The sequence below is a fragment of the Anomaloglossus baeobatrachus genome, chromosome 7, assembly GCF_048569485.1.
Source record: "Anomaloglossus baeobatrachus isolate aAnoBae1 chromosome 7, aAnoBae1.hap1, whole genome shotgun sequence".
In the NCBI taxonomy this organism is placed as follows: domain Eukaryota; kingdom Metazoa; phylum Chordata; class Amphibia; order Anura; family Aromobatidae; genus Anomaloglossus; species Anomaloglossus baeobatrachus.
In genome coordinates this window covers 224696313-224712270 of record NC_134359.1, presented here as the reverse complement: position 1 = coordinate 224712270, position 15958 = coordinate 224696313, and the positions used below count along the sequence as shown (strand labels likewise).

At 45.6% G+C, this 15958-nt stretch overlaps 1 protein-coding gene across 1 annotated transcript in view; it reads right to left on the bottom strand.

The window, feature by feature from the left end:
- CIITA (class II major histocompatibility complex transactivator) overlaps window positions 1–15958 on the bottom strand; it is a 116975-nt gene that overhangs the window by 43825 nt on the left and 57192 nt on the right. The window contains exons 5-7 of the mRNA XM_075317915.1: window positions 14756–14827; window positions 5805–5867; window positions 4930–4992 (exon numbers count right to left, since the gene is read on the bottom strand). Of these exons, the coding sequence (XP_075174030.1) occupies window positions 4930–4992; window positions 5805–5867; window positions 14756–14827 (198 nt within the window). The remainder of the gene's footprint in view (window positions 1–4929; window positions 4993–5804; window positions 5868–14755; window positions 14828–15958) is intronic.

Sequence of the window (15958 nt, the reverse complement as noted above, 5' to 3'; positions counted from 1 at the left end):
TCACCAGATTTGGGGACTATAAGCTGCGGCCACCACCAGTGAGCTCTTATACACAGTATTCCTGAATACTGTATATATGAGCCCAGGCTGCTATGTAGAAAGTGAAAAACACTTTTACAATACTCACCTAGCGATCGCTGCTCTCTGGTGCCTCCTCTGTGCTGCGATTGCTGCCCTCCTTCTTCTGAAGCCCATGTGTATGACGCGTCCTATGTCATCCACACAGGACGGCACTAAGGTCCTGCGCAGGCGCACTTTGATCTGCGCTGCTCAGGGCAGAACAAAGTATTGTAGTGCGCATGTGCGGGTGGTCTTTAACCGTTTCTCGAGCCTGCGCATTACAGTACTCAGCAGAGCAGATCAAAGTGCGCCTGCTCAGGACTGCAATGCTGGCTTGTGTGGATGACATAGACGTGTCATTCACACTGGGAGCTGGGTAGAAGGAGGACAGAGATCGCAGCAGAGAGGAGGCGCTGGACCGGAGAGCAGTGGCACCCATCAGACCGGACCGCCCCCAGAAGAGTATAATAAAAGGTTTTTTTACATTATACAGCGCGGCGTGGGCTCTTATAAACAGTATTCTGCAATCTATATATATAATTGCCTTATTCTGTCTGTCTGTCTGTCTTGCTCCAAAATTGTGTCGTTACAGTGACATTGTGTCCTTACAGTGACAACCGTCGGATTGGCCGCTGGGCTCGGCCTGGCCCTGCCCCTCCACACGGATTGGCCGCTCAGCCTGGCCCCGCCCCCTGCATGGATTAACCGTTTGGCCAGACCCGCCCCCCGCACACGATGCCCGCTAGGCCACACCCCCGCACGCGATGCTCGCTAGGCCACGCCCCCACACGCGATGACCGCTAGGCCACATCCCCCGCACGCGATGCTTGCTAGGCCACCCCCCCGCACGTGTTGCCCGCTAGGCCACGCCCCCGCACGCGATGCCCACTAGGCCACGCCCCCTTACACTATGCCCGCTAGGCCACGGCCCCTCACACTATGCCCGCTAGGCCACGCCCCCTCACACTATGCCCGCTCGGCCACGCCCCCTCACACTATGCCCGCTCGGTCACGCCCCCTCACACTATGCCCGCTCGGCCACACCCCCCTCACACTACGCCTGCTAGGCCACGCCCCCTCACACTATGCCCGCTCGGCCACGCCCCCTCACACTATGCCCGCTCGGCCACGCCCCCTCACACTATACCCGCTCGGCCATGCCCCCCGCACACGTTAGGCACCTGTACACCTCCCCCCCAGGACAACTCCTCCCATTATACTCCTCTTTCCCCAGGACTACTCCTCCCATTATACTTCTATTATAATCCTCCTATTATACTCCTCTCTGAGGGGTTCGCAGCATGGGGGATGGAGCACGATGGGGGGTGCAGCATGGGGGGTGGACCACGATGGGGGGTGCAGCATGGGGGGTGGACCACGATGGGGGGTGCCCAGAATGGGGGGATGAAACACGATGGGGGGTGCGCAGCATGGGGGATGGAGCACGATGGGGGGTGCAGCATGGGGGGATGGAGCACGATGGGGGGTGCCCAGAATGGGGGGATGAAACACGATAGGGGGTGCTCAGCATGGGGGATGGAGCACGATGGGGGGTGCGCAGCATGGGGGATGGAGCACAATGGGGGGTGCAGCATGGGGGGTGGACCACGATGGGGGGTGCCCAGAATGGGGGGATGAAACACGATGGGGGGTGCGCAGCATGGGGGATGGAGCACGATGGGGGGTGCAGCATGGGGGAAGGAGTACGATGGGGGGTGCAGCATGGGGGGTGGACCACGATGGGGGGTGCACACCTCCCCCCAAAACACACACACACCGCCACACATGCACCGCACAACATACCACACACACACTGGGAACCACAAACACCGTCCTACACAGACACCCACACAGACAATGCTGCACACACACAACACACAAACACCGTGGCACACACAAATATATGCACATACCGCGCAACACACACATTGCACAAAACATACCTCCCCCCAAAACACACACACGCACCCCACACCCACACACCCACACAAACCGCGCAACACACACCGCACCACAAACAATGCAACACACAAACAACACCACTCTCACACCCCCACCCAGACAACACCCAGAACATTTACAGCGCCCTACACAAACACTTGGCAACTACACACAACAACATCTATATATATATATATATATATATATATATATATATATATATATAACAAAAATCATACATTAACTACACAATACGTAAATTCTAGAATACCCGATGCGTTAGAATCGGGCCACCTTCTAGTACTGTATATAAGAGCTCAGTTGTAGTGGCCGCAGCTAATAGTCACCAAATCTAGTGACAGGTTCCCTTTAACCTTGATCTTTAATAAAAATAGATTGAACAGAAAAAGTAACCGTCATTTTAATTTGTATTTTATAAATCAATAGTACACTGAAGACAAGAAACTTTGTAATTATCTTATCAGAGAAATCTGCTTCTTTCCCCTTCTGAGATCATTCATTCTCAATTCATGGGTAATATCTGAAAAGTCTGTATTTAGTGGAGACAGATTTTCCCATTTTACAGATAAGAGATGGCAGTTGCTTCTACCCCGCTATGGAGGAGCTACAGACGTTCCTCTGCATTTTCTCCGAAAAGACAGTTACAATTCTCCATAGAACTTCATGAGCTCCAACTGTCATCTCTTATCTTAGTCATGGGAAAATCTGTATTCACTGAAGACACATTTTACCCAGGAATAGAGACTTTTGAGAGTAAAAGATCAGTCCAGGAGGGGAAAGAAGCAGATTTCTATGATGAGATACATTACAAAGTTTCTTATTTTCACTTGTACTATTGATTTATGAAAAAACGAAAACTACAAAAATAAAACAACTGTTCCTTTTTTAAGGAAACTCCATTACAACATAGTACGTAGGCTACATACTGGTTCTGCTCAGCCTATTAACATCATTTGTATACAACTTTGATAATAAAAGTATAATTTCTAGCCACACAGTCATACAGAACTGTACTTAGGGTGCGATAGGGTTGGTCAGCTACAGTATATATGTATGGCCTTGGCTGCCTAAGATTATGCTAACTGTAAAACGCACATAATACTACAATTGTTTTATAATACAAGAATCAACTGTTTTATTGTTTATTGTATGTATACATTGTATGTTCCCACCCCAAAAAAAATAAATCTAAGCCTCATGTTTAAAAGGAAACCTGCCCAAAGTAGGGGCATCAAAGATCAGATCCTGGCTGCTTGATTCCAGCTTGGTATGTCTTACTCAAACACTCCGATGTATCAGACACAGCATAGTTTGATGAACTGGTCGGGGACCATAACAAGAGATGAGTCCCATGTGGTCCATGGCTGGATTCTCTCTGAATTGCTCCAGGTGAATCTCAAGTCTCTCCCTATGTTCACAGATGGAAAAGACCTATCAGATCAGTCAACTACAGTGGTGTGAAGAGAATCTGATTGGGAACTGCATCGGACTCATCATGTCTCTGTCGTGCGGTGTTCTGCATTGTACTCGTTGGGTGTCATTGCAGCATCGGACTCTGTCCACACTGTAGAGTCTGACAAATAGCCTGGGATCACTTAGTTGCCCAGCCTGTACTGGGCGTCGACTGGTTTTGGTTTCACTGATCTCCAGTACAGCAGAAGTTAATTCCTGCTGGCTCATGGTCATCTTCTGGGAGCTCAGGCTGCTGCTCACCACCAGCTACCCTGACCCTTTATAAGCTTCTGGATGCTGCAGCTGAGTGCCGGATATAGCTTTTTGCTTCCTTGGTTCCTGTGGTTATGCAGTTGTATGGTGATCTTCAAGCTGCGGTTCAGTGTGGTGTGTGACTTCTCCAGTTGTGTATTTATTTCCTACCTCTTTTGCGTTACTCCCCAGTTCACATACTGTCCCTCCTTTGTGTTTGCAGTGTGCACAAGTTTAAGCTTACCCTTGTCTGTGATTATTTGTGGGGTTTTGGTTACTGGGTTCCTGGCCTGCTCCCTGGGTAGGGGAAGTAGTATCAGAATTTGGATAGGAGACAGGGCCACGTTAGAGGCTCAAACCTGGCTACCATCAAGTCTATCTTTGAGATAAGGGACAACACAGGGGCCCCAGCCTTAGGGTCAGCGTAGGAGCCCCTGTTCCATCTGTACACCTGCATGACAGTCTCTCCCTATAGTCCCCGGCCGCCTCAGTAGACTACATAAGACAAGGCATAAGTATGGCAAATCTTGCTGAAATCGAGCAGCCAGGATCTGATTCATGATGCCCCTAGTTTGGGCAACATGTATCCAGTGACAAGTTCCCTTTAAAAGAAGTTGGTGTAACCATAGCTTGATCTGGTATTTAAAGGATGAGGACCAAAAACATTTAGGAGTCCAGTCCAGAAGTTGGAGAGGAGCAGAAATTGAGGCTTGAAAGCCTAATTTAGGTTCTTCCAAAGTCTATCACTGATTCCCATCATATTTACAGCAAAGTGCTTTATTGCTCCTTTAGCAAAACAAAACTTTTATAATTGTGCGCTGATTCTACCATCAGCCTGTTTTACACTACTTTCTTGGTGTACAGTAATATGAATTGGCTGGATGCTCTCGGTCATGACCATTTTCCACCTTAGCTCAGCAGTCTAAATTGGCTGAGCTGGTCAGACCTTGCCAACAAAAAACAAAATATAAGCAAAAATGTTGCCACTTTTCAAACAGTTTTACCCCAGAATATTGGTGCAAAAATGGATTAATTGGGTTCAAATGAGAAAAACCCATCTCCTTCAGATTCCTTCTACTGAAATTTTGGGTGAATGACATCTCCATTACTCTGACACCTAGAATAATCTCTACAAAGAAGTCCCCACATCTCCCTCCAGTGTGAATTTTCCCCTATGGCTTTTCTCACGCATCAGACAATTACCTGCACCTTTCTTCTTTCTCCCTTGTCTTGTTTTTTGAGACCGAGAACTTTTTCCTAAAGGACCTGGAATAATAATACAATTCCGTATAAGTTATCGGTGGTATGGCGGCTATCGCTACAGTTTGCATAGCTGGATGTCCCAGTTAGTCAATGTTCCTGAGGACTTTCTTTGACTGCTGCAGTTACTTATTATGACCAATGACAAAAGGAGATTTCTAACTCTTTAATTCTTGAAATTAAATGAACTCAAATACACTGTTTAAAAAAAGGAAGTAAAAAAAAAAATCACATTGCAAATGACTGTTTACCCTAGGGGTCATTGGGACATAGTTACGGGCAGACATGAGACATTGCCATTAATGATGGTAACAGAACTGGTGCAAAATATATCAGTCCCTAGGATAAAAGAACTGGGAGAAAAGGATGAGACAAAAAGATCCCTTCTAGTTCATTTTAATTATTTAGTTAGGATCTTTTTGTCTCATCCATTTCTCCCTGGTACTTCATCCTAGGGGATGATATATTATGCAATAGTTGGGTGTTATCACTATTACACTAAGTGGATTATCTCTAAGGAGTTATCAATTTGTAATAACTGATGGTTACGTAAAGCAAAGAAAATACTATTCCTTTACAAAAACACTTCCACTGCCCTAGAATTTTGCACCTCTCTCAGGAGGAATATCTATCCCAGTGGTCTCCAAACTATGGTTCCTCAGCTGTCACAAAAACAACAACTTTTAGCGTACCCTGACTTTCTACCGGCTATTGGGACATGTTGGAAGTTGAAGTTTTGCAATATCAGGAGAGCCACAATTTGAAGGCCACAGATCCAGCAATTAGTTTGCAAATTTGTAACACTTTTGCATACTCACAACTTTTTCTTATGCGTTTTCTTGGTCGTTCTTCTTCATAGTCCTCCACTTCACTACATCCATCTGCAAATAAACAATATTACATGTAGAAAGACAGTAACTTGTTCTGGCTACTCGTACCTACAATGCAATTAAAAAAATATGGTGCGGTGGGCACTGTCACATAATAACCATAATATAATAAAAAATGAAAGAAAAGCTAATTTATTAAGAACAATGCGTTTTGAACTCAATCTGACTTCTTCATCAGACATAGTTAAGGGAACAATCAACCAGCTTTTATAGGTTCACCCATATAACGTGGGACCACATATACAAGTTAATATAAATGCAGCTGCTCAGTCAAATTCTGCCAGCACACTCCTCCTTCTCTATGACTTAAGTTACTCTCGATAATAAATACTATAATATAAAAATAATAATACATATTTTTCCTATTAGGATTATTAAAGGACACCTGTCAGCAGGTTTTTGCTATGTAATCTGGCAGAACGATCAGGTAGGGGCTGAGACACTAATGTCAGTGATGTATCTCTTAAGGCGGCGTTACACGGTACAATATATCGTGCGATCGCATGAGCGATCGCACCCGCCCCCGCCGTTTGTGCGTCACGGGCAATTCATTGCCCGTGGCGCACAAAGTCGTTACACCCCCGTCACACGTACTTACCTCCCTAACGACGTCGCTGTGGGCGGGGAACATCCTCTTCCTGAAGGGGGAGGGACGTTCGGCGTCACAGCGACGTCACACAGCGGCCGCCCAATAGAAGCGGAGGAGCGGAGATGAGCGGCCGGAACATCCCGCCCACCTCCTTCATTCCGCATTGCCGGAGGGACGCAGGTAAGTTGTTGTTCATTGTTCCCGGGGAACGACATTATAGAAATGAACGACGTGTCATTGAGCAACGATAAGGTGAGTATTTTTGCTCGTTCACAGTCGTTCGGAGGTGTCACACGGTACGACATCTCTAACGATGCCGGATGTTCGTCACGAATTACGTGACCCCGACGACATATCGCACGATATATCGTAGCGTGTAACGCCGCCTTTAGTTGATTGGCTTCAGCAGTTGTGTCACATAGTCACAGCTTTCTCTGTTGTGGATCTAGCAGAACTCAGTTGTGTGTATAACCCAATCTCACCGCAGCTTTCTGTGTACATTGTATAGTGATAGAGAGTTGCTAATCAGTGCTGGGGTTGGGCTAGGAGGCATGAGGTCAGCTGGCCTATAGTGATCATCTCCTGCTGATAAAACACTGATTATATAACAGTAAAACACTGCTAACTTAGTAAGTGACACATCACTGGAATCAGGGTCTCTGTCTCCACATTATGCTGCTCTCAGAATACATAAGAAAAACCTCGTGACAGATTCCCTTTAAGATTTGTAATCTGTGGCAACACAAACAATATATAGACTGTAGACTTCATGTTTGCTCCCCAGTGGTATAGTATGAAGAATTTTTCCCACAACCCATCATATTCTATTAGATTGCAGTGACATAAATCAGACTTTTTGGCCCAAATATTCTTAAATCTGAATTGTGTATACAGCTTGTAGTATATAGGACATTAGCAAAGTTTCTAAACAGGTTACAACATTATTTTGAAATTCAGCATGGGTTCCAGTTACAGTAATTTTTTTTATTGCTTTGCAATTTTATATTTCTATTCAATATCTCTTATAAATAGGGTACAAATTCAGCATAAAAAATACACCTTTATTCCTAAACTTGTAGGAGCAACAGAATTCACTCCAAAACACACAAGTCAGGTACTGAAAGCCATCACTAAGAGAGGTGAATTAACACCCTGGTCATGTAGGTTAGCCCAAAAGGCAAGCGCCCAGAGGGGTCGCATATAGTGATGGCCACTAGAATAACAAACACATGAAAAAAACTAAACAAACATAAAGGAAAATCGATGTTGCTGTATGCAAAGGACAGTGGTCCAATTGACAAAAAAACACAACATACAAAATAATACCTAAAAAAACAATCAAGGTGCAATGCACTCCATTGACTGACAATGGTCAGTCATACAGATACATGAAATGCAATAAATTTTAGGCATTAAAAAAGGAATGGTCTCACCCAATCCCTTTTGATGGAGGGACACGCAGTCTCTTGATCCTGAGTAGTGGATACGTCCGCCATAAGCTGGCCCTACCACCTACCAGATGTAAAATAACAAATGACTGCTGCCCCAGACTTCCGTCCTAACAAGGACGGACCACAACTAGGTCTCAAGCTGGACCCCTATGCTGACCCTGATGACATCCCGGCGTCCCGACGCGTTTCGTCACTAAGACTCCTCAGGGGACATGATAGTCTTCAGTCAGGTCCTTGCTGCCAGCCCTCACCAAACCATAGTGTCAAAGGTTCTGGCGTGGTCGAGAATGGGGTCATTTAAACCTGTGAGTGATGTCATTGCTCCAATCAGAAGCTACATTCCACCTGATGCTTAATTAATCAAAATCAAGTGGATATCCTCATGTGGGTTTGGATTAAACATGTGTAAAGCACACCCCCTATATGATGTCACCAGCATTACACTGACGTGACGTCCATATCCTCAGAGGGAACTAGACCAATCAATGATCGGGTGTATAGCTGCGACAGGTGCAAACTCAGGAGTCCTCCCCACATCCCCTCCAATCAGATGTTTACTTACATCCGGCCAGGGAGGCACATCGCATATGCGCCGGCATCAGGGGGGAGGGACCTCCTCACGATTCAGGTGTTTCGCTCACATCAGGCCAGGGAAGCACATCCAGTATGCACCAGCATCAGAGGGGAGGAACTTCCTCTCTGATCGGATGTTAGTCCACTTCCGGCCGGGGACGCACATCTCGTGTGCGCCAGTATCAGGGCGGGACTTCCTCTCTCCTCGGATGATGATACACATCCGGCCGGGGACGCACATCTCGTGTGCGCCCTTCTCAGAGGGGAGGGACTTCCTGTGGGCCGTGATCATGTGATCGGGAGATTCCCGCATCACTTCCGGTCCCTGGTGTCAATCATTCCACCATACGGAGCAGCTCCCACATGCATAAATAGTAGGGGAGGTGCTCCCATTACGCATGGACACGTCATCGGAAGTGGGCGTGAGGACTACACCACGTATTCCCACCCACTCCAAGCCCAGTATGGAGATAAGGGGACCGCCCCCTCTCCATGGGGATACGGTCCGGTCGACGCATAAATGCCATCACGTGCATAACCTCCCACCCCCATAAACATCAACAGTAAGGGGCAAAGTATTGCACAAAGGCATATAGCCAATAGGCTTCATCGGACAAATAACCATACTTCATCGGACAAATAACCATACTTCATGTGGGCGTGTTTAGGGGATATCTCCAACACCTGAATACCTAAAACATAAAGGTTATACTAACTAAATCCAATCCAAGAGGATAATCAAATCCACAAGGTGTTGTTATATTATCACACATGCATGCAGCTGAGTTGACAGGTGCATACACAATACTTGTGACAATTATTGGTGAAAAATAGGAAAGGCAAGAATAAATTTCTTGCCCTAATTCCATGTGTTTTTCATGTGTTTGTTATTCTAGTGGCCATCACTATATGCGACCCCTCTGGGCGCTTGCCTTTTGGGCTAACCTACATGACCAGGGTGTTAATTCACCTCTCTTAGTGATGGCTTTCAGTACCTGACTTGTGTGTTTTGGAGTGAATTCTGTTGCTCCTACAAGTTTAGGAATAAAGGTGTATTTTTTATGCTGAATTTGTACCCTATTTATAATGGATTGCTATATTACTACATGGTGATGGCAGGGTTTCTCTCCACTGGTCTAAATACTGAGGAATGGTTGGCTGAGGCCAGAAATGTCTTTTCTGATAAAGAGTTCACACAGAAAAAATATATACCATCCTATGGGGCGGCCTTTAATGAATTAACTCAAGTATACAGGGACCAGATTGCCTCTTGGTGGGAAGTTCAGTCCCTGGAGAGTTACATTAAGGCTGGTATAGTCCCAAGGGGACTGAGAATTCATCTATCAGTTGGGCCACGGTATAAAAGTGCTTCTTTTGTGGCCAATTGGGAGAGAGAGGCCACTAATAGCTCTCTGAGATTGATGCAGATTATGCTGGAGGAGGAGAGGGCCACTCTCTCACAGCTGAACGCCAAACTTAGGGAATCTATTGAAGTCACTAAGAAATATTCTGGTGAGCCGGACTTTACCAGTAAGGAAAAGAAATTACAGGATAGTTTGGAAAGGTTCCAGTACCATCTTAAGGAACGGAAACACAAACAGTATAATAGGGATATTTTGGACTTTAAAGACAACCGAGCATACCAGGTCCTTAATAATCAACCAGGCCCAGATATCCCTCACACAGTGCCATCTTCTACGGACACTGAAACCTCCGATACTGAAAACTTCAGGAAGTCCAGGAAAAATGAAAACAAGGGCAGAGGGAGAGGCAGGGGTGGTTTTAAACCTGGGGAAAGGGTGGACTTCACCTCCCCCACCCAATCCTTTGAGCCCCATTTTCTGAGGAACCGGCAGTTCCACAGAGGGAAATGATACCCAATATAGAGATCATCAATTTGTCCCATAAGATACTCAGCCCAATAGAAATTGGTTTATTGAAAAAGGGATTATCATTCGTGCCAACCTCCAATTTTGATCACTTCGAATCCATTAAAGACCTCAGTTTGTTTCTTAGGAAACTGAGGTGGAGGAAGCATTTTCTCAGGCAGGATGCCAGGGTCTGTCAAGATCTTGACATCCCATCTGATTTACTTCCAGATGTAAGGCTCCTGAGTAGTTTGGAGGAAGAGGACCCTAATTTGTGGGGTCTTGGCCCCTTCACGAATCTTAAAAGCAAGAGTTCAAAGATGCCGCCTACCGCTGGGGATTTATCGGCAATTGATATATTTGAGCGGTTGGTGACGGATGAGCTTAAGAGTCTTTCAGTGACAAGCTCTTACTCCAGGTACAATCTTGATAGCTTGGAGATTCAGGCTTTGAAAAATTTGGAGAGTGACGACCACATTGTCATCAAGCCCTCAGACAAGGGTGGCAATGTGGTCGTCATGGATAAGGACAAATATGTTGATCTCTGTTTGGGATTGTTGAGTGACAAGGATACGTATGAGATTCTACCAGGGAATCCCACTAGGACCTACATGGAAGAGCTGAGAAGGATTCTGGATGAGGGTCTGTCGGTAGGAGTTATTGACAGAACGGAATACGAATTCTTGCTCCAAAAAAATCCTGTGGTGGCTACTTTCTACTGTCTCCCCAAAATCCACAAGGGATTGAATCCCCTGAGAGGGAGACCGATTGTCTCGGGGATTAACAGTCTCACACAGAATTGTGGAATATATCTTGACAAAATTTTGAGACCTTTTGTCCTGGCCCTGCAGTCTCATGTCCAGGATACACCCGACCTTCTACGTAAGCTAGAGGGTATTAGCGTTCGATCTTGTGCTACTCTCGCCAGCATTGATGTCGAGGCTCTCTACTCCTCCATCCCACACGATAAAGGGATGGAGGCGGTGAGATACTTTCTCTCGACTAGGGATACTCAGTATCAGCAACATAATGATTTTGTGTTGAGACTCCTTGATTTTTGCTTGACCAAGAACTTCTTCCTCTTTGATGGCCGTTTCTACCACCAGCTCAGGGGCACCGCGATGGGGAGCCCTTGTGCCCCATCCTATGCCAACTTGCTCCTGGGCTGGTGGGAGGAGACTATGATCTTTACATCTGAAACGGAGGAGTTAACATCATACTTTGAGATCTGGGCCCGCTACATAGACGACATCCTGGTGGTCTGGAATGGCGCCAGGGATGAGTTGTCTGACTATGTGGCGGGTCTGGATAGGAACACTATTGGTCTAAGGTTTACATCAGCTTTTGAGGAGGGAGGCTCCCTCCCCTTTTTGGATGTTCTCATTCAGAAAGACCCAATGGGGAATTTGCAGACATGCACTTATTATAAACCGACAGCCTCTAACTCCCTTCTCCGATGGGACAGTAGTCACCCACAACATCTAAAAAGGGGTATACCGAAGGGACAGTTTCTTCGTGTTAGAAGAAATTGTTCCAGAGACGTTGATTTCCACACACAGGCGAATGACCTGGGAGTTAAGTTCCAGGAGAGGGGTTACCCAAATACCATCATTAAAAGAGCCTATGATGTGGCAAGGGAAAGACCTAGAACTGAACTTCTGGTCCCTAAAAAAATGGAGGAGACTCAGTTCGGCATAACCAGATTTGTAACCACCTTTAACAACGGGGCGGATAATGTACGCCGGATACTAGGTAAACACTGGGCCATCTTGCAAATGGATAAGGACCTGTGTCCAATTCTCCCGACTAGACCACAAATTACATATAAGAGGGGTAAATCCCTCTCGGACCGGCTGGTCCATAGTCATTTTGCACGGTCAGTCGAGGAGAATTGGCTGACAAGAGGGGTTAAGGGATGTTTTAAGTGCTCAGGTTGTATTGCGTGCCCGGTGATACAGACCACCAAAACATTCAGAAGCAATGTAAACTTGAGAGAGTATGCTATTCGGCATTTTATCAACTGCCGTACACAGGGGGTTGTTTACAAGATTGATTGTATCTGTGGTCTTGAATATATCGGAAAAACCATCCGTGAATTCAGACGGAGGATTGGCGAGCACCTAGGTGACGTTGAACATCGTAGGGACACGGCGGTGGCTAGACACGTCATTGAAAAACATGGCGGAGATGCTAGTGTCCTGAGGTTCACTGGAATTGACAAAGTCCTGAGACCAAAGAGAGGGGGGGACTGGGATAGATTCATCCTGCAAAGGGAGACAAAATGGATCTTCCAGTTAGAAACCCTCTCCCCCAAAGGCCTAAATGAGCAGCTACTATTCAACAGTTTTATTTAGGTCCCTATGGAGAGTTTTTCGCTGCCATCTTATTCGTATCATACCTTTACATTCATTGGAATTAGGGCAAGAAATTTATTCTTGCCTTTCCTATTTTTCACCAATAATTGTCACAAGTATTGTGTATGCACCTGTCAACTCAGCTGCATGCATGTGTGATAATATAACAACACCTTGTGGATTTGATTATCCTCTTGGATTGGATTTAGTTAGTATAACCTTTATGTTTTAGGTATTCAGGTGTTGGAGATATCCCCTAAACACGCCCACATGAAGTATGGTTATTTGTCCGATGAAGTATGGTTATTTGTCCGATGAAGCCTATTGGCTATATGCCTTTGTGCAATACTTTGCCCCTTACTGTTGATGTTTATGGGGGTGGGAGGTTATGCACGTGATGGCATTTATGCGTCGACCGGACCGTATCCCCATGGAGAGGGGGCGGTCCCCTTATCTCCATACTGGGCTTGGAGTGGGTGGGAATACGTGGTGTAGTCCTCACGCCCACTTCCGATGACGTGTCCATGCGTAATGGGAGCACCTCCCCTACTATTTATGCATGTGGGAGCTGCTCCGTATGGTGGAATGATTGACACCAGGGACCGGAAGTGATGCGGGAATCTCCCGATCACATGATCACGGCCCACAGGAAGTCCCTCCCCTCTGAGAAGGGCGCACACGAGATGTGCGTCCCCGGCCGGATGTTTATCATCATCCGAGGAGAGAGGAAGTCCCGCCCTGATACTGGCGCACACGAGATGTGCGTCCCCGGCCGGAAGTGGACTAACATCCGATCAGAGAGGAAGTTCCTCCCCTCTGATGCTGGTGCATACTGGATGTGCTTCCCTGGCCTGATGTGAGCGAAACACCTGAATCGTGAGGAGGTCCCTCCCCCCTGATGCCGGCGCATATGCGATGTGCCTCCCTGGCCGGATGTAAGTAAACATCTGATTGGAGGGGATGTGGGGAGGACTCCTGAGTTTGCACCTGTCGCAGCTATACACCCGATCATTGATTGGTCTAGTTCCCTCTGAGGATATGGACGTCACGTCAGTGTAATGCTGGTGACATCATATAGGGGGTGTGCTTTACACATGTTTAATCCAAACCCACATGAGGATATCCACTTGATTTTGATTAATTAAGCATCAGGTGGAATGTAGCTTCTGATTGGAGCAATGACATCACTCACAGGTTTAAATGACCCCATTCTCGACCACGCCAGAACCTTTGACACTATGGTTTGGTGAGGGCTGGCAGCAAGGACCTGACTGAAGACTATCATGTCCCCTGAGGAGTCTTAGTGACGAAACGCGTCGGGACGCCGGGATGTCATCAGGGTCAGCATAGGGGTCCAGCTTGAGACCTAGTTGTGGTCCGTCCTTGTTAGGACGGAAGTCTGGGGCAGCAGTCATTTGTTATTTTACATCTGGTAGGTGGTAGGGCCAGCTTATGGCGGACGTATCCACTACTCAGGATCAAGAGACTGCGTGTCCCTCCATCAAAAGGGATTGGGTGAGACCATTCCTTTTTTAATGCCTAAAATTTATTGCATTTCATGTATCTGTATGACTGACCATTGTCAGTCAATGGAGTGCATTGCACCTTGATTGTTTTTTTAGGTATTATTTTGTATGTTGTGTTTTTTTGTCAATTGGACCACTGTCCTTTGCATACAGCAACATCGATTTTCCTTTATGTTTGTTTAGTTTTTTTCATGTGTTTGTTATTCTAGTGGCCATCACTATATGCGACCCCTCTGGGCGCTTGCCTTTTGGGCTAACCTACATGACCAGGGTGTTAATTCACCTCTCTTAGTGATGGCTTTCAGTACCTGACTTGTGTGTTTTGGAGTGAATTCTGTTGCTCCTACAAGTTTAGGAATAAAGGTGTATTTTTTATGCTGAATTTGTATTCAATATCTCTATATAATAGTAAATGCAAGTAGTGGCTGTAACATACAGTGTAACACGCTAGATAGAATATGTTACATACATTGCAGATGACAATTTTATAACATCCTCCCCGTTTGGGTTTTACTTACTGAGCAGATCATCTATTGGATTATTTCCATCACCAATTGTATAATTTACTAATTCTTCAATATCTGAAATATCTGGAAAGAAAGAAGTATATGTCAATTTTATATGAAGCATCAGGGCAAGACCTTTACAAGAACAGGGACTCAGGAATCATTCAAAATTCAGTGAATTACTCAAGCCTAAATTCAAGCTTTGTCCAACTATGCCATACGTTCAGGAACACCTTGGTAAGACTGGGTTGAGGCGGGCAAAATTCAGTCTGTAAAGCCCAAATATAAATCGTAAAGTGCCTGGACCGGTCTTCTGACACTAACTTATAGCCACACAGACCTATATTAGATTACGAATTTGGGTCAAGAGACCTGCGTTAAGTTCAGGCATTGTGGTCTGTACATGGAACATGAAATATGCCTGTGAGAACCCATCGTAAAGTAGACAACTCTATAAGCATTGCAACATTAATCATTATGACCCAACAAAATAAGCTCCTCTTCATTAGTACAACCATCTAGCAGAGTACTTCCACCTTCTTAAGATAATAAAAAAAACCTACAAAGAGTCAGCTCGGGCACTCAAAAAACATGAAAAATTAGAAAATGTTGATGCTTTTTAATGCCAATTTTATTCATGCAAAGGTCTGTATTATTATGACGTTTCGGCCATACAATTTTGGCCTTTATCAAATAAATGATCACTTTATTGCAGCAATAGGTTACATCAAATTCGTGGGGGGAGGGAAAAATAGACGTCCAGCACAGCAGATGACGGCCGTCATAATAATACAGACCTTTGCATGAATAAAATTGGCATTAAAAAGCATCAACATTTTCTAATTTTTCATGTTTTTTGAGTGCCCGAGCTGACTCTTTGTATATTTGACTTATTTCTCGGAGGCACCTAACCCATATGTGAGCCAGATTCTATTCTACACAATAAAAAAAACCTGTCACTAGATATGACCTGTTACTAGAGATGAGCGAAGACGAGGTTCGGTGTACGTACCAAACACAGATTTTACAAAAAAATAAGAGTTTGGGTGCATTACAAATGCTAACCACTAGTGTGAGCAACCATCGCTGTGCTCGGGTACGGTCGGAGCTCAGCCTAGTGTGAGCCACTTGCAGTGTTTGAACGGCTCTCACTGGGGGTAACAACAACGTGATCTGATGTATTTGCAGCAAACAAAAAATAGAAAAACCCTCCCC